Below are 20,938 nucleotides of genomic sequence, written 5' to 3'. Positions count from 1 at the left end.
TTAATTATATTATCTCATCATATTATACACTATCGTTTCTCTTATCATTATTATTATGTTGCCTTTTTTTTTATTCATCCCAATCGCAATTAATTATCACCATACCATTATTCTAACTCTCATTTTTGTTTATCACTCTAATCTATAACTACCATGGTGTTAACTTTTGAGTTATTACAAATTCGCTAAAGGAATTTTTTTCTTCTTTGATTTTTTTTTGGTGACTGAAATAAATTAAACAAAGAAAAACAAAAGAAACAAAACAAGGAACTGCTTAAATAGAGGGACAGTCCCGTTTAAGACTACTCTTAAACTCCTCCCAAGGTGAAAGAAGCTCCACATGCGAAAGTTGTAACTTCATCGCCATCTTTGCCATAGTATCTGCCACCGTGTTTGCATCTCTCATAATCAAACGAAAGTCAACACGCCAATTCCAATGCATGATATCTCTTATTTTGAGCACCAGTGGATCAATAAACCCAAAACCATCTTGAGTAACAAGATTAAATGCTTCCACACAATCCGTCTCACAAATAACATCTCGTTGACCCACATCCCAAGCTAAGAGATATCCTCTCCAAATAGCAAACAATTCTCCTTGAAGAATACTATTACTCTCAATCATTCCCAAACACCCCCTTTGCCAGCTCCCATTACAATCTCTAATAACACAAGCAAAACCAACACTATCACCCGAACCAAAATAACTAGCATCACAATTAATCTTAAAAGTACCAATGGATGGGGGATTCCAAAAACCATTTAGAGTAGAGGGAAGGGACATACGTTGTAATTCAAAAATATTTCTAAGCTCCTTTTCTGAAGTTAATGCCAGACAAATGACTTTTTCCGGAGGCCAAGTTTCATGGGGATTAAAGATGTCGTTATTCCTTGCTCGCCATATCCACCAAAGTCCCGAAAAGAACTTGAACGGGTGCTCTCTGCTATGATACAAGAACCAGTTCTTTAAATCCAAAGGATGACAAGGAATATCCAACCTTTGCCAGACAAGCTGAGCTTTTGGACAATCCCGAATACAATGTATAACCGATTCCTGGCTAGAAAGACATCTTGGACACCTATCCGATGACGACATCCCTCTTCTAAAGCGAAAACTTGCAGTAGGAAGAGCCTCCTTAAGACACAACCAAGCCAAAAACTTATGCTTTTCCGGAACAAGCTGACGCCAAAGCCAAAGCCAATTCTCCCTCTCCTCCCAACCAAACAGCTGCTTACACAACCACAAGTAACCATTGCGTGAGTCATAGACTTTGGCAGCAGACCCACTCCAATACCAACCCACTTCCGGACCTGCTTGTTCATCTGGATTGTAAGAGAGAATATTATCTTTCAGATTTTGAGATAAAGGAGAATAAAGAGTATCCAAATGCCACCTACCAACCGACCAAATATCCTGTATCTGGAGATTCGAATCAGAAATGTGGACATAATCCATCTCATTAGATAACCGTCCTTCTCTCCTCCAGCTAGAAAACCAAAAATTCTGGTTCAAATCTCCAATACACCAAGCAAACCCATCCTTCAACACTTTCCAAGCCTTGCAAAGACACCTCCAAATGGGAGAGTCCTTGTTCTTAGGATAACTAAAACAGTCATATAGAGATGATCGGTATTTGGCATCCAATAATTGGACCCATAGCTTGTTTGGCTGCTGGAAAAAAGTCCAAACTAGCTTCCCAAGAAGAGCAATATTTACACAATAAGGATCTCTAATCCCCAAACCTCCATATTTTTTTGGAGTAACCAGTACCTTCCAACTAACAAGATTCAATCCTCTTCCATCAACTTGTCCTTTCCAAAGAAAATTCCTCATCATAGACTCCAATTTACTAATGATTCCTTTGGGAAAAATAGAGACCTGCATCTGGTACGTGGGAATAGCAGCGGCAACAGAATTAACCAAGCAGAGTCTACCAGCCCGATTGAGTAAACTCCCTTTCCAGCTTGCTAGCCTACTCCGAATCTTATCCAGGACACCATTGAAAGCTGAACGAGTCACTCTAGAATGGCTAAGGGTAACTCCAAGATACTTGCCCAAATCCTGGACAAATCTGATAAAGGATACCCCAGTGAAAACCTCTTTCCTTGTTGCAGAGACATTCTTGGAGCAAAGCGCTTTAGACTTCTCCACATTAATCTTCATCCCAGATGCTTTGCAAAAAGTCTCTAAAACCAACATCACATTTTGCACTTGTCTTTTTGTAGCTTTACAGAATAGAAGCAAGTCATCCGCAAACATTAAATGGGATATTCTTGGTCCCCCTCTAGAAATAGCAACCGGCTCCCACAAGCCCAAATCAACCTGATGACTAATAAAGCATGCCAGTCGCTCCATACACAACACAAAAAGATAGGGTGACATAGGGTCTCCTTGTCTAAGACCTCGGCTAGGAGTAAAGCCATTTAGACGACTCCCATTCCAAAGAATAGATAAGGAAGAAGCAGTGACACAATTCATAATCAAATTAAGTGTAGGAATAGGAAAACCAAAGCTCTTAAGGGTATGAGCTAAAAACCTCCAGTCAACTCTGTCATAAGCTTTCTCCAGATCAATCTTAAAGGCCAGTGTGCCTTTCTTTGATTTAGTCTTCTTCATAAAGTGGAGGACTTCTTGAGCAATAATGATGTTGTCAGGAGTTCCTCGTCCCGGAATAAATCCTCCTTGAAGCGGGCCAACAATCTCCGCAAGATGAGGACGAAGCCTATTAACAAGGACCTTCGTGATGATCTTGTAAACTACATTGCAGAGACTAATCGGCCTGAAATCTTTCATAGATACCGGTGATTCAACCTTTGGAATGAGAACCAGTAAAGTCTCCAACATTCTCGGATCAAGAGTAACACCGGAGAATGCCTGCTTAACCATCTTCCAAACATCAAGACCAATGATCTCCCAATATTCTTTGAAGAAGAAAGCTTGAAACCCATCCGGACCTGGAGCTTTAAAAGAGTTCATGTGAAAAACAGCTGTTTTGACTTCCTCCATAGTAACTGGTGCCGTAAGATTATTGCAAGCTTCCTCATTCAGAGAAGGAAGAGGCACATCACCAAGGCAACCCAAATCAACATCATCCAAATGACAGAATAAGCTTTTATAGAAAGACTCTGCTTCTTGACTCAGAACCTCTGGATCAGTTTTCCACACTCCATCCTTGAGAAAAAGGCCATGAATCTTATTATGCTTCCTTCGCGCAAGAGTTTGAATATGAAAGAATCTTGTATTCCTATCCCCGAACCTTACCCATTGCTCTCTGGACTTTTGGAACCATAGGAGCTCTTCTTGCACTAGAGTATTATTATAATCATCAAGCAACTGTTGCTCTTTCTGACGCAAATAAATACTATCCACCACTTCCAAGCGCTTTTGTAAATAATTAATCTGCTGCTCTAATTCACATTTCTTAACAAAAATGTTACCAAATACCTTCGAGTTAAACTCTAGTGAATTCTTCTGTACTTCTGAAAGCTTGCCATGAATTCCTCTATTACCAGACCACCATGACTGGTTCACAATATCTTTATACCCAGGATGAGTAGCCCAAGCAGCAACAAATCGGAAAGGTCGATTCCCTTTAGGCTGAGGACGACCTTTACAACGCACCAGAATAGGGCAATGATCAGACTGAAGCCTATTTAAAACTTCTGCATAAGCCTCTGGAAAGATAGATAACCAACTACTATTTATACAGACTCGATCAAGCTTTTTTGCCACATCAACATAATTTTTCACCCTCCTGTACCAAGAAAACTGCCTCCCGATAGTCTTCAGATCAAACAAACCACTATCCCCTAATGAAGTAGCAAACATGTCTGCTCTTTGATGAGAAAATTGACAGCCCTTAGATTCATGAGAAAATTTGACTTCATTAAAATCACCAAGAACAATCCAAGGTCCTTGAAAAACCATGGATTGTGCAACAAGATAATCCCAAAGGAGAACCCTTTTATTAAATTGAGGACTGCCATAAATACCACTACACCTCCAAATTAAATTATCAAAGTGAACCTCAACAGTAACACCCTGATCAAAAGCATCAATGAACTTACAACAAACACCCTTCATAGAGGATAGAAACCAAATACCTCCCTTATGCCCCTGTGCCTCTACTATACCAACAGAGTGATACCCCAACCTTTCCCAAAATAATTTTAAATGCTGAAAAGGGGAGTGAGTTTCAACCACAATAAAGAAAACAGGTCTAAATTTCCTAACAAGTTCCTTACAATGCACCCGGGCTAACTTATTAGAAGCACCCCTAATATTCCAAACAATCATATTTAAACTATCCATAAATAATAGGGACAGAATAAATAAGAACATAAACTCTAAACAGAATCACCAACCTCAATAGGTGGTTTGTCCTGCGGTACTGGCACACTCTGATCCTCAATAATTGCCACCTTTGGACCCCCTGACACTGCACTTGCCATGCTTCCATCTACTAAGGTTTCCTCCGTTGTGCCACCATTTTTATCAACTGGCGAGTTCTGCAAGGAGGAAGGCCGAGGACGCTTTCGTAGAGAAATTCCACGACGTGCAGGAGTTCTGCGTGATGGAGATGGCGCAATTTCATGTTTTTCTTGCTTCCCCATCCTAATGCCAGTTGATTTGCCTCCATCACCATGCAAATTGGGCCTTGGAACCCTTCTCGAACCAAACTTGTGCTGCTTTCCATCTTGGTCCTTCAAACTTGATGACTGGCCCATTGTAAATTTTTTCTTACGCAGCACTTGTTGCCAGCCTTCTCCATCATCCATGCATGCCTCATTAACAAGACCATCAGGCACGTGAGGAGCCAATGATTCCGTAACCACATCCTTCCCTTTAACAACTCCTAATTTCTCACCCAAATCACGAGCTTCTGATTCAGCCTCTTTTTGAATCTCGTGATTGTTGTGTGGCACTAGTGTTGGGGCTTCATTATTTTTTCCATCACCAAAGGAATTTATGTTTCCTTCCAAGGACTCCTTCTCCATGCACAACGATTTATCATGCCCATACCGTGCACAAGTAGCACAAATCAACTGTAAACTCTCGTACTCCACTTCATAAGTCACACCCTCCACTATAATATGTTTGATTACAGGCAACTCAAGATTAATTTGAACACAAGCTCGGGCATATTTTCCTCTTTCTGCGAGCTTAGTAGCCAAATCTACTTTCACCGGAATCCCAATTGCAGAAGCAATTCGCAGCATTGCTTGTTCCTGGTAGCACCAAATTGGAAGTCCCGAGACTCGAATCCATACCAGCGTTGATCCAAAGGATTTTTCGCATGGCCTAAAATCCACATCCCATGGCTTTACTGCAACATAGTGACCGTCTATCAACCACGGGCCACCAAGAATGACTTTCTCACGATCCCCAGCAATATCAAATTTAACCAAAAAATATCCAAATCCCACATCCAACAAATCAAACCCTCCTTTGATGCGCCATACTATCCGGAGCTTATGCATGAGAGCCGTGTAGCCATAATACTTATCCAGCACCTTGATCACGATGGCTTCCTTATAAGGTTCAGCTAGACAGCTCTTTGCCTCCTTGGTAAAACTGACACTTGGTGGACGAGAATCACCTTGCTTACCTGTCACCGTCGCGATACCATCCCCAGATAAAGACCCTACTAATGCAAAGGCCTTAGACTTTTCTGCACCAATAACTTTATCTCTAAAAGAGACCTTGGATGGCTTTCCTAACCCCTCTCGAGAAGAACCCTCCTTAACACCGGATACATACCCACCCACGCTCTCCCCCTTATCTCTTCCGATGGCATGGCCATCTTCCTCACCGTGTTTCACCCTCAACCGCTCGCCCCCGCTTTCTCCTTCTCTCATTCTCTTTGAGTACGGAGTACGTACTCTTTCTCTGCTAGGGTTTTGACTGTTTATTTGAAGTTTGATAGTTTTCTTCTTTGATTTAGATATCTAGATGTATACTTATTATATAAATCCTTATTATTTTTCAGACTTATTTGTTAAGTCATATTTTATTGCTTTCAGACAAAATTTAAGATATCAATGATTCAGATTTTTTTGTTTATCAAATTATAAAATTTGTCAACAATTATAAAAAAATAATATCAAATATTTTATATCTTCTTAAAAGAGTAATATTATATGGACACTACTATTTTAGTTACTATTAATATATACAATTGAATATAAAAATATTACATTATTATTGAATATTTTCCCTATTCTTAACACTTATTTGTAATAATTCTTAATCTTTCTCTAAATCTAATATGTCAACTTCTATGTCTCTAACTAATAAAATTTTTAAGATTTTCATAAAATTTCATTTAATTTCAAAACAAAATTGTAATTTTTATATTGTTATTTTTTCTAATATTTTCAGAAAATTAATTTTTATGCTTTTTAAATTATAAATTTGAGATAAAAAATAAAAATTTTAATAAATAATAAATTATTAATAAATAAAAATAAAAATTTTATATGTTATTTATTTTTTAATGTATAGAATAATAAAATTTAAATTAATTTAAGTATGATACTAAAATTATTATGTTATTTTTATATGTAACAATTAAGATAAAGATTTATAAAGATTTATAAATTTATTTATTTTTAATCTTATTTAATTTAAAGCAGATACAAAAATTTAAATTTAAAGAATTTTTTTTCTCGCATAATTTTAATTGCTTTTTTTTATTTTATATTCAATATGTTAAATTATCTTTTGTTTCATTATTTTTTTAAAAAAATTTATTTTTAATTTTATTATTTTTTACCATTCTCTATACACATATTTATCATTATTTTTTTTAATTAAGTGAAATAAAGATAGGGAGAGAGTACTACATGTACTCCATAGAATAAAGAAAAAGACAACATGAGTAGAAGTTATGTGTAGAATAAAAAAAGTAACTATACAAAGAACAAAGGAAAATTAACTAATAATTATATTTTTGACCAAATTTTAAGACGAAAATTATATTAAACACTATTTATCAATAAAATTAAGATAGAAAAGTGAAAATTGGACACTAAACTCTCCTATTCCCTTTATATATTATTATAGATATTTAATTTAAAGTACATTAAGATATTATAATAATATCTATAACAATATTATTTAGGATAATTATGGAAGGTTTATCGAATCAAAACTTAAGAAAAAATAAATTATTATTAATTAAATAAATATAAATATACAGGATTCTTACTTATATTTGGATCATTCCGTCTATTACTTGGACCAACTTCACTGTTATTATTAGTATCTGAATATTTATAAAATTTATTATTAGCATGAAAATATATTGTAAAAGGTAATTCATATTAAATGATATACTAACTACATAAATTTATTAATGGGATGTATAACGCACGCCTTCTGGCAAGGTATTGCTGCCTCTGTTCTTCGCTCATGTTTTGTCTTTGTCGCCAGACATAGTCTTCCCAAGTCGGTCCACCACTTCCATTGGTATCCTGTCAACGGTAATTAATCAAAACAAACATATAAACATAGTTTCACACTTTTATTTAATGACGAAAAATAAATTATATTAGATGAAATGAGAAAAATGCATGAAAAGATGGATGAGAAATGAAGGAAGTTTTTCTAGTAAAAGCAACGTGAAGTGAGAGAGAATAAGGGAAGAAAGAGATAATTATTATAGAAGTTACGTGGAATTATAAAATAAGAGAGAACGTGAATGAAAATGAGGTAGTGAGAGTATTGTAATGCGGAATAACTAACGTGGGCTAGGTTATTAAGAAGGATAAAAATGGAAAAAAAGTTTTGGACACCAAAACAGGTTTTGCCATTATATATTGTTATAGATATACAGAGAGTTGACTATGACTTTGGTGTCCAATTTTTGTAGACTATATATATTAACCCTACAATAAACTATTTCAGAAAGTAAATTATGAGGACAAAATAGACATAAAATTTGTTTTGAAAAATCCAATAACTTCCCACTATGATGAAAACAGTTTTGTTACGTCTGTACCTATAAAAACACATCTTCCAATAGAAAATATCAGACGGTCTGTAAATTGCTAATAAATAAAAAAAATGAACTGATGTGAATATCAATATCTTTTCACATTCTTCACCATATTCATGCTTTATTTAATTCTATGTTAGTTTTAGTTTATATCATTTGTTTTATCAGTGTCTTCGCATTCTTTACCATGTTCATATTTTGTTTAATTTTAGTTTATATCCTTTTGTTTTGAGTACGTTTATACTCTCAGTAGTTTGGTTTTTAATTTTCTGTATTTTTTGCTGTTCTGTTATTCTCCTTTCTTCAACACTCTCGCCTCCATCCTCTTTCATTACCTTCATCCACTGCAATTGTAATAATGTTCACTTATATCTTTTCTTCTCTTTAGTTTACATATCTAATCTATATTTTCAGTCATTTCCGTCTCTTTTTAATTTATTCCCAACTTTTGATGTATGAAAATAGTACTGTGTCTCTTTTTTTTTTATCAATTTAATGTAGAAAGAAATAATTTTTTTGTCTTATTAATTTTGATGCAGAAAAAATAGTTTCTTTTTATTTGATATGTATTTTTATATGTCTTTATCTATCAATGATTGAATGAAAAAGTTTCATAAATATTTTGTTAACTTATTTTTTTTAAATTGCTTTACAATATATTTTTTTTTTATAAATATTGATTAGGTAGAATATTATGTTCAAAATTTGAATACATAAATATTTACTTTAATATTAAATTAAATTATTAATTTTGTCTACCACAATATTATTTATTTTGTATATTGGCTAAGTTATTTGATTGGCATATATATAGAATGCAGGAAAGTTCGCACCTATCAAGGATTTGTTAAAAATATTAATATGTTAATTTCCTAAACTATCTAAGCTATTAATTATTTAGAGTACTGGATTTGATATTTAATTATATAGAGTACTAGGTTTGACATTTATTAATTTTCTAAATTGTATTGTACAAGAATTAATTAATTTAATATTATTTATTTGTCACATAATTAATATATAAAAGATAAAAAAATCTACACCTACCAATGATAGAATGAAAAATTCTCACGGATATTTTGTTATTTTTTTTTATTTGTACTCTATTTTACATTGAATAATATTATTTTTTATTGATTATTAATTCGACATATAACACACTAAGGCTGGGTTTGGTAAAGATTTTACTTTTTAAAAGCTGCAGCACTTGCGTTTGGTAAAATTAAATTAAAAATAACTTTTAATAAGTACAAGCACCACAATTGTGTTTGGTAAAACAGCTTTTAAAAGTTAAAAAAATTATAATAAACATGTTTATAACAAAAAATAATTTTTTTTAAATTTTTTAAAAATTTATATAATATTTTAAAATAAAATAATATTAAAATAAAAAATTCATAATAAACATAAATATAATAAATAAATTCTTTTATTTTTTAACTTTAAAATTTTATATAAGTATCATAGAAAAAATTTGAAAAAAAAATATGATTAATTAACATTACTTGAAAAAAAAATTACAAGAAACAATAAACTGATAATATGATTCATGAATCAAATTTTGGAGTTCTAATTGAATTAATTAACACTTTATTTTAATACTAACTCAAATTTTAGAAACTAATAATTAACATATTTACTTGATTTATTCCCTGTACTAATATAAATAGATTTATCATTAGTCAATAATAAAATTTGTATGTAATCCAATGTTAGTACTGTGTACGTTCATTACCCACCTATATATATTGGTTCACCTTTACAGATCACAAAAAATAGGACACTTATCTCAAATAAACTACTCTTATAATTATATATCTATATTTACATATGTATATACATGTTGTTATTATAATTTTGACTAATGTTCATGCAAAAAAAATTTTATGATTGATTTTCATAAACCAGATCAACCTCTTCCCGTTTCAAAGAACAGAGAAAAACAAACATAATAGATCTACTAAAAAAATATAAAAATTAACGCAAAAAAAAAATAACATAAATAAATAGAAGTTCATACCTAATATGTGATAGAGATGTATTTGTATTGAAATTTGTGAAGATTAGGTTGAAAAATAAAAAATATATAAAGATTGTGTTAGAATTTGTAAAGGTTAGGATGAGAAGTTAGAAATATACAAGGATTTTAATGGCAATATAATAGCGGGAAATATGTGCGAGAAAATGAAAATAATTTGGTAAGCATAAGCCAGCTTTGAAAAGCTCCCTCCTAGGTGCTTTCAAAAGCACCTTAACTTTTAAAAGCCGTAAGCACAAGCACTTGGACTTTTTAATTTACCAAATACAAAATGACGTGCTTGTGCTTTTAAAAAGTACAAGCACCTCTTAAAAAAGTTTTACCAAACCCAGCCTAAATGTAGCAATATAAGAATTTTGTTAATTGATTTTTTAAATAATCTAGGGACCTAAGATAAAAATTTTGTTAATTGATTTTGTTAATCTCTTTTTTATTTTTAATCTATTTTACATTAGATAATATTATTTTTTTTTATTAATTATTAGATTTACATATAACATTTAAATGTGGTAAGACAAAAACTATGTTATACATTTTTTATTGTTTCAACCTTTATGATTATTTTCTTCTCTTTATTTTTCTATCTCATCTCATGAGCTATGTAAGTTGTAATTTATTATTTTTCATATATATATATATTCTATTTTTTAAACTATTTTATTTTATTAGGTTTTTTAATTTATTTTATTGTATTTTTCTTTTACTTTAAAAATTTTAGGGATCTAATGATCTTCTGTTTAAACGATTCCAATTATATGATTAAGAAATAGTTCAAGAGAATATGTTTAAATTTTGAGAATTTATTAAGTCTAATTATTATATAAAAAGTTAAAAATATTCTAAACTTAAAAAACTATTTAATAATAAAATTGTGTTTGTTCAAAATCGTAAAGAGAGACAGAGAGAAAAAGAGAAAATTAAAATTTTTAACTAATTACAAAAATTTACCACCATCAAAACTATTAAATTTGAGTATATTAAGCAAGGTTTTGAAAACCGGACCGGTCATTGAACCGCTCTAGTCACTGGTTCACTGGTTTATTGGTCTGACCGGTCTAATCGTGGTTCAACCGAAAAAACCGTTCCTTAATAAAATAATAAATAAATTATAAATAAACATCCTAAAGTATCTTTCTAATTTAAAACCCTATATAAAATATCACCAACTAAATGTAATTAATCATCAAAATACTCAAATTTACAGCAAATATGTTGACATTTAACATAATTATACTTTCTTTAAAAATAGTTGGATTGAATTGCAGTGCACAAGTTAAAAATAGAGAATATAACCTTAATGTAGCTAAGTCAAAAAGTAAAACAAAACAGGAATCTTACGCTTGTAGGCTTCAATATAATCATTACCATACAGAAGAACTTTCTTGAAGGGATTTATGGCAACCAAAATTGTACAAGATATGATTAACAAGGTTAAATTAAAAGAACACTTTCCAGTTGTCTCACTGAGTCCAGCTAGATGGAACAAACATCACTGTGTACTATGGTAATTCTAGATCAAATCTTACTTTTCCATCAGGCAGTAAAACAACAGACTCAGTTCCAGACGATGTTATTATCTTCACCAGCTCCCAATTCCCATTTGAAAGTTGAAGCCAACACTAAACCTTCTGAAACAATGAACTTTAGAAGTAAGGGAAAGAAATAGAAAATTCTAAACTATCCATGTCTTACTAATAATGAGAACAGAAAAACTCAATCTCTTGAACTCAATAATTACATCAGTTATTCAACTAAATAATTGCATCGGTTATCATAAACTGATTTCAAAGCCTAGAAGCAGAGTGAAATTAAAAACATGAGGCATATAATCAATCAAAAGATCAATTGCAAATTTTTTAACAAGAACAGCAGTTAAGAACAATGAAATTAATAAATCATTCACGAAATTAAAAACAGCAGCAGCATTCAGCAACAAACACTTAGCATTCAGCACAAACAGCATTCAGCAACAAGACCATATCTGAACTCAGCAATCAACATTCAGCAACAAACATTACAAAACATTAACCAATAATCACACTAAACCTCCAACCAGCAACCAGCAATGACAAAATAGCAACAAACATGTAAACACTCTAAAATAGTGATGACACTAAACCTGCACCCAGCAACCAGCAATTACAAAACAGCAACATTATCAAACATTACAAAACATTACACACAAATTTGAACAAAAATTCCAGAAATTAAAAAGAACAAGAAGAACAAAGCATTCAGAAATTAAACAGAGCCATCACTTATCAGTAAACAGAGCAAATTAAAAGGAAGAAGCGAATGCGAAGCAAAATTAAACAAACCCATCAGTAACCAGAAACAAAATTAAACAGAGCCATCACTCATCACTCATCAGTAACCACTAACCATGGCAAAATTAAAAGGAAGGAGCGGATGCGAAGCAAAATTAAACAAACTAACAAAGCCAGGGATGGGGGCAAGGAGAAGGAGAGAAGGGGGCAAGGGGCTCTCAGCGCTACCGAAGCTTTGTTTATTTTTTCTGGGTTGTAAACGAAACGGCGACGAGACGACGGCGAGCTGCTCCAAGGCTTGAACAGAGAAGCCAGGGATGGGGATGACGTGCCGCGCTAGAATAGAGGTCCTGGGTTTTGGCTCGGGAAAGGGGGAAGGAGGAACCTACGGAGGCGCCGACAACCACGCACGGCGGTAGTAGAATCGTTGAGGAGGAGGCTAGGGTTTTGGTTTGTCAGTATTGTGAACTTTGATTTAGAAGGGGATGAGATGAGTGTGGCATTCACGAATGAGAGAGGGGTGTTGGGGGAAGGGGGTGACCGGGTGAGAGTGACGCGTTGCTTTTCCTTTTTTTCTTTTTTCCAAAAAACTCCAAACGGCTTCGTTTTTAAGGAACCGGTCGGTTTCCGGTTCGGTCCAACCGGCCGATTTTTGGCCGGTTCAACGGTTTTTAAACGGTTCTTGACAGAACGGTTATAGACAGCGGACCGGACCATTTTTGTTGCCGGTTCCCGGTTAAACCGGTTCGACCGGCCGATCCGGTCCGGTTTTCAGAACATTGATATTAAGTGAGGATTAATAAGAAGCAAATCAGAATGATAAATCTAAATATTTTCTATCTCTCTTTATATAGTGTTTCACTTTAAGTAACTATTTTAAATGGATAGTATTCAAATGACTAACAAAATAATAAAAAGATATGCATTAGATTATGAAAATTAATCTCATCCTTATAATACAATGGCATTATTTCAAAATATGTAAAATAAAATAATAAAGTACACTTAAATTAATGTGCAAAATAAAATAAATGTGAAACTTAGATAGTAGCAATCAAACATGAATAGCGCAATGGTTGCCTTTTGTCTCAAGGTACTATATTAAACTGTGACTTAAATTTATAATTATTAGTTAAAAGACTTACAACTATGTATTTTTTATTATTTTAGTTAAAAATAATATATTTTGATATTGTTTTTTAGGATGACTGACATCAAATTTTGATAATTTGAAACAAAATTTTAAATGCTTTATGTCTTACTTCTTTTAACAAAACTTCAACAACTCATAAAAGTTAACAGAATAGATCGTTATAAATCAAAGTGATAGACGAGATTAAAAGTTGCAATAATAATATTCGGTGATAATTAATTACGGTCGGGTGAAGAGAATGTGGAAGGAGAAAAAAAAATGAGAAAGGAGAACAATGTAATATAATAATGGCGATGAGACAATACCAAGTACGTGTACAGAGAATAATAGTAAGAAAAAAAGTGTTTGATATAGTAAGGGAATATAATAAAAATATAAATTAATAATTTTGAAAAAATAACAAAATTAAAGATAATTTAAAAAATTAAATATAAAATTAAAATATTTTTTATCAATTTGGAATTATGCATGAAGATAAATAGTGTTTTAAATATGAATTTTTATCTCGACTTCAAATTAAATACTATTAAAAATAAATAACAAAAGTTAATAACGTTTATAAATAGTTAATTTATAAATAATGTTTCAAAATTTTTATTTTGATTTTGTTACCCATAATAACAATATAATAAATTTGTTTAATATCTTATTTAATTTAAATTTATAAATTTTATACATTCTAAAAGTTAATCTGATAATATGGGTAAAAATTTTAAATGCTTTATGTCTTACTTCTTTTAGCGAAACTTTAACAACTCATAAAAGTTAACATAATAGATGGTTATAAATCAAAGTGATAAATAAGATTAAAAGTTGCGATAATAATTTTTGGTGATAATTAATTACGGTCGGCTGAAGAGAAGGTGGAAGGAGAAGGAAAAAATGATAAAGGAGAACAAGAAAATATAATAACGGTGATGAGACAATGACAAGTATGTGTTTAGAGAATAATAGTAAGAGAAATAATAGTGTTTAATATAGTAAGGAGATATAATAAAAATATAAATTAATAATTTTGAAAAAATAATGAAATTAAAGAAAATTTAAAAAATTAAAAATAAAATTAAAAATAAAAATAAAATATTTTTTAACAATTAGAATTATGCATGAATATAAAGAGTCTTTTAAATATAAATTTTTATCTCAGCCTCAAATTAAATACTATTAAAAATAAATAATTAAACTTAATAACGTTTATAAATAGTTAATTTGTAAATAATATTTTTAAATTTTTATTTTTATTTTGTTACACATAACTTTTAATTGAATAATTTTGAAGTGTTTATATAATTAATTTTATGGCCAATAAATTTGACGGTTTTTCAAGACTCGAGAAGTTATCGATAAGGAGATGTATGATGAATTATGAATGATTTTGTCCAGATACACAATTTTTATACTCTCCTATTTTGATTATTAATTATTCTTATAGTTTGATATTTAAAAACGAAAAAAAATAAGCATTATGATTTCTTCTATTTTTTACTATTTATAAAAAAAGGAAAGTCTCTTCATATTCAGATTCGTATTTTGACCTACAACTTAAAAAAGATGAAGAAAAATATGAATATCCATGACATTTAAGTAAAAATTATCTTTTGTAAATAACTAACATGTATTTTAGTTTATATATACTCTTTTGAATCAAGATAATGTTATCATTGTTATTTTTTAAATTATATTTTTTCTGATATTATATATACCTCTCTATTGTGAGCTTTTATAATTTAATATTTTAAAGATTTTTATAGTAATTTTAATTTTAATAAAATATGATATAAATAAGGTCATGTCAATATTAAAATAAAAAAAATACTTATCTAATAAATTTGAAGAATGAATAATACATTAACAAAAAAATAAAATTAATTTCTTAAAAACAATAAAAAAGCGGCTGAACAGACACGATAGAGCTTATTGAGCCGCTAGTTGTTATCTATAACAATATATAATGCCAAAACATGGAGGTTTGGTGTCCAATTTTCTATTTCCTGTTTTAACCCTACTAACATAATTCAAAAATATTATACAGTTATTTATTTTACTAACAGTTACAAAAACTCACGCGTAACTTCTATTCGATTCTTTACTCCCACGATCTCTTTTTTTTTTTATTTTGGTCTGATTCTTCTTTATCTTATAAACTCTTCTCTGTACCGCACAATTATTTAAATGAGTTTTTTTTGACATCTTAAACTAGGTAAAGACGATGTTAAAAGATTTATTTTCGTGGCCATATATGAAATAAAAAAAAATAATTTGAAGCCAACAAGTGTTTAATCAGTGGTGATAAATAATTTTTTTGTATAGATCTTATTATATTCGGAGGTATTCATTTAAATTATGTTTTGTTTAATTCTATATTGGTCTTTGTTTGTATAGTGTTGTTTTAAGTATATCTGTGAGTACTGTTAGAATTTTATTTTCTGATGGTCTGTCCAGTAGTTTAGCCTCATTCTAAGTATTCTATTAGAATTTTTTTAATCATAAAAAATATATCTTTTATTTTTTTTATAATTTCATCTATTTTACTGGTTTTTTTTTACCTCCTAATACACTTTGTTATATTTCTCTTGCTGCCATTATTTTTTTACCTTCAACGCTATCGATTTCATCACATCCATCGTTACAAATTTTATTTAGTTTTATTGCAGTTATTATGTTCACGTATAACTTCTACCTATATTTTTTTTTCTCTTTAATTTACTTATCTAATTAATATTTTCATGGTTCTTTTACTTTTTTTTAATTTGTTCCAATATTTCACGTACAAAAGATAGTGTTCTATCTTTTTCTCTTATCAAAAAAGAACTAATTTTTTTCATATTATATGTATTTTTTTTAAATATGTCTGTATCTATCAAGGATGAATTGAAAAAGTCTAATATTTTGTTAAATTTAAGGATTTTTAAATTCTTCATATGTGATAATATTATTTTTTAATTTTTAAATTATTAATTATACAGAGTATTATATTTAAAATTTGAGTACATGAATATTTATTTTTAAATTAAACTAAAATAAATAAATTATATTACAAAAATATAATTTATTTTGACTTCTATAATATCATTTGTTTGACATATGGCACTGGTTATTTGATTAACATATAAAATATGTAACATATAAATATTGATAATTAATTACGGTGGGGTGAAGAGACGGTGGAAGGAGAAGAAAAAAACGAGAAAGAACAAAGTAATATGATAACAGCGATTAGACAATGATAGGTATGTGTATAGAGAATAATAATAAGAGAAAGAATAGTGTTTGATATAATAAGGGGATATAATAAAAATTATAAGTTAATAATTTAGAAAAATAATGAAATTAAAAATATTTAAAAAATTAAATATAAAATTAAAAAAGAAAAATAAAATATTTAAAAAATTAAAAAATTTTTAAAAATTAAATATAAAATTAAATGCTTTATGTCTTACTTTTTTTAGCGAAACTTCAACAACTCATAAAAATTAACGGAATAGATGGTTATAAATCAAAGTGATAGACAAAGTTAAAATTTGCAATAATAATACTTGGTGATAATTAATTACGGACGGTCGGGTGAAGAGAATATGGAAGGAAAAAGAAAAAACAAGAAAGGAGAACAAGGTAATATAATAATAATAACGGCGATGAGACAATGACATACAGGTATGTGTATAGAAAATAATAGCAAGAGAAAGAATAGTGTTTGATATAGTAAGGGATATAATAAAAATATAAATTAATAATTTTAAAAAAATAATAAAATAAAAGATAATTAAAAAATTAAATATAAAATTAAAAAAAATAAAATATTTTTAACAATTGAAATTATGCATGAAGATAGAGAGTGCTTTGAATATAAATTTTTATCTCGGCTTCAAATTAAATACGAATTAAAAATAAATAATTAAACTTAATAACGTTTATAAATAATTAACTTGTAAATAATGTTTCTAAATTTTTATTTTGATTTTATTACACATCATTTTTAATTGAATAATCTTAAAGGGTTTATATATTTATTTTTATGGTCAATAAATCTGACAGTTTTCTAAGGCTAAAGAAGTTATTGATAAGAAGATGTATGATGAATTATGAAATATTTTTGTCAGATACACAATTTTTATAATCTCCTATTTTATTTATTAATTATTCTTATATTTTGATATTTAAAATGAAAAAAAATAAGCATTCTCATTCATTCTATTTTTTACTATTTATAAAAAAATAAAGAACTCTTCGTATTTAGATTTATATTTTGGCCTACCATTTAAAAAAGATGAAGACAAATATGAATATCCATGATATTTAAGTAAAAATTATCTTTTGTAAATAATTAACATGTATTTTGATTTATATATACTTTTTTGAATCAGAATAATGTTATTGTCATTATTTTTTGAATAATATTTTAGTTTATAATAATTTTAATTTTAATAAAATATAATATAAATAAAGTCACATCAACATTAAAATAAAAAAATACTTATCTAATAAATTTAAAAAATAAATAATATATTAACAAAAAGATAATATTAATTTCTTAAAAACAATAGAAAAGCGGCTGAACAGGCACGTTAGTACCTGTTGAGCCGCTAGTAGTGTAACACCCTAAACTACCAAAGTTCACACTTCCGACTGCGCGACTCTGATAGCTCGGACATTACGACGACTTTTATACTATTTAATACTAAAATATGAGCCTGTTTAAAACTTTAAACCGCAATACCAATCCAAAAATACTTTCATCCGATATCATACATCCATAAATACCATACAACTTACAAAAACTCATAAAGAGTACATACATATATACACTTATATACATAGATAATATTACAAGCATTATCCAATACAATTCCTATCCCTCTTACAGAACATATCAAGATAAAGGCGAGGGTACAAAATATACTAAAGCAATACAGAGTTCTCAACAACAACTAAATAAACTCTTCGTAACTTCTGCGCCCATATCCTGAAAGGGGAAAAATGTAGGGGGGTGAGAACATTATCCTCGAAAGGGTTCTCAGTAGAGGGTTTTTGGGAATTACTGTAATAGGATACATGAAGATAAACCGTACCAGTGATTAATAACCGTCTTATGCCTCTTTTCAAAAACAACGGTTTACAATAAAAGTAAAGTCGGAAATCTTATCTGAAAGAGGAACCGTTCAATTTTCAAAACATCAAAAATCCTTTCAAAGAGGTTTATCTAAACTGAACCAAAATAGCCTTTCATATTTTATTCCAAACCAGAAACAAAAAACCAAAATCAACCATTGGTTCATCTCATTCCAATCACGGCCCTAGGCCCAAACAATCCAACAATAACCAATCACCACAATCCAACAGAGTCCCAGTAGCAAACACAAATAGGAAGATGCAAACACAAACAAACAGTTATTGCAAGTAGAACAATTAGCAATTAATCACATAGGCAAACCGAGTACAATATGCACACCCAAACAATGTCACATAGATGCATATGATGCATGCCTGTCCCTAGTGGCTGATGATATCATCTGTTGGTTATATAGCCAACCCGACACGTCCTGGTAGCTAACCATGGACAGAAACACCCATCGCGGAGCAAGTAGGTTTGAGCTACAACCCCCTTGCTACTGCCCGCTCAACCCAGAGCCAGTGGAATAACCACTACTGCGGCTACTACCCAGGCAGGTGTTTAAAAGCTCAACCTGGAGCGAGTGGAATCACCACTACTACCGCTACTACCCAGGCGTCACAATCTCTGACCTGGAGCAAGTGGGACGAACCACAACCCTTGCTACTACCCAGGTATCTCAAGCATATATTCATTCAGTCCCAGCCATGGATCAACATCCATCTCAGCCATCCGGCTTAAATTCATAATTCATAATCAGCCATACGGCCCATAACTCATTCGGCAATCAGCCATAAATCAATATCATACACAGCCATTCCGGCTCACGGTTCAATCCAGAACCAGCCAATATTCATAATCATACACAGCCATCCCGGCCCATAACAAAACAGCACTTCCACCATTCAACATCATCAAATTCATAAAACTGGCATTTAAGCCATAAATCACTTTTCTCAAGCCATTTCACTTTGAAATCAAATTTCAACTCTTTTTAGCCTTGGCTTTAAAGATCTCATTTCTCAAATCATCTCAGGCTCATAAGCCAAATTTACTCAAAGTGAGTTCCCTTTTTAAAACAAAGCCACTCTCGGCATTCTCTTTCCAAAACTTCCAAAACCATGGAAAGTTAAAGACTCATTTTGGGAACATTCAAAATCACCCATCTAACAATGGGATTTTATAACAAAAGTTTCTCGGCAGAGTCCCAAGTCTTTAGGGAAGGTCAACCTATATCAATTCCTTAAAATTCATTGAAACTCTTAAAATCATGGATTCTCGGTTCAAGTAAATAAAACTGAATTTATTATGAAACCGACCATACAAAATCACAAGTTCCAACCCGGTCCAAAAATCAACTCATTTGAAAAGGAACCGGTTCATTTGAATCAAACCACTTTCAGGTTTCTTTTTGGAACCCATTTTTCAAACTCTTCCAAAATGCCTCAAACTTAATTACTCAATCAAAAGTCTAGATTCCTTTGAAATCACTAAAAGCTCCTTTTTATATTGAAATCAATATTAGAGCATCATTCTTTCCTTCAGTGATTCAAACGGTAAAAATAGTTCATTTCTAAATAAGTCAAACTCAAGGCATAAAGTTCACTAAATAAATTAAGCTTGAAAATATAAATATTCTCTTAATAAATCAAATAATACAACTTCTCAAATCCAATCCTTTTTAAATAACTTTTTAAACAAGACTCGGATTTTGTAGAAATTTCGGCAGCACCTCCCCTAAAACTTGGACTTTTGCCACCCGGTTCGGGTCCCAACTAAACCGTTTCTCATTCCTTTTCAATAGCTCAAAACCAGAAATCAATTCAAAGCAAGCTAAATCCAACAGTCGCCTCAGTGGCATATCTCAAGAAAACCATTTCAAAGTCAACTCAATATCAACCGATTTAACTCATTTCCAAAGCTTTAAAGAAACGGTTCAGTAACAAATCATTTGTCCAAGATCAAGTCAATTAAAGTAAACCAGGCTGAATTCAAAAGCGCATTCGACTTTTCACATCATCAAATAATTGACTCAAATCAAATCAATCCTCAACGGATTAAACTCAGATTTCAAATCTTTAAAGAATCACTTCAAAACATTACATTTCACAAGCCGCACAACAATTCAGCCAAACCAACATCCATAGTCATTCGAGTCAATCAAATAATACACAAGGCAGATACAATCACCAATGACACAATATCTCGCACCAGTATCCATATGTAATAATTCCAATACACAAAACATAGTTTTTGGAAAGCTCCTCTACCTCAAAACGCAAATTCCATAACTCAAACGCGTCACAGAGTCCTTTCCGCCTCGACCCGAAATCAACAATCAAAATCCCGGCTACCAACACCTCAGCTCCA

The 20,938-nt window shown here is 30.7% G+C and overlaps 1 protein-coding gene across 1 annotated transcript; it reads right to left on the bottom strand.

Moving 5' to 3' along the window:
• Positions 1-274: 274 nt before the first annotated feature.
• LOC148553056 (uncharacterized) lies at positions 275-5,859 on the bottom strand. The gene is made up of 5 exons (XM_088494064.1): positions 4,366-5,859; positions 2,538-4,042; positions 1,403-2,330; positions 1,237-1,323; positions 275-1,135 (listed from the first exon to the last, which is right to left on the bottom strand). The coding sequence occupies exons 1-5, from the start codon at positions 5,857-5,859 to the stop codon at positions 275-277; spliced, it is 4,875 nt and encodes a 1,624-aa protein (XP_088350190.1).
• Between the last annotated feature and the right edge of the window lie 15,079 nt (positions 5,860-20,938).

This window comes from Arachis ipaensis, chromosome B7, assembly GCF_059453495.1.
Source record: "Arachis ipaensis isolate K30076 ecotype BB chromosome B7, ASM5945349v1, whole genome shotgun sequence".
Classification (NCBI taxonomy): domain Eukaryota; kingdom Viridiplantae; phylum Streptophyta; class Magnoliopsida; order Fabales; family Fabaceae; genus Arachis; species Arachis ipaensis.
This window is presented reverse-complemented; position numbering and strand designations above follow the sequence as displayed.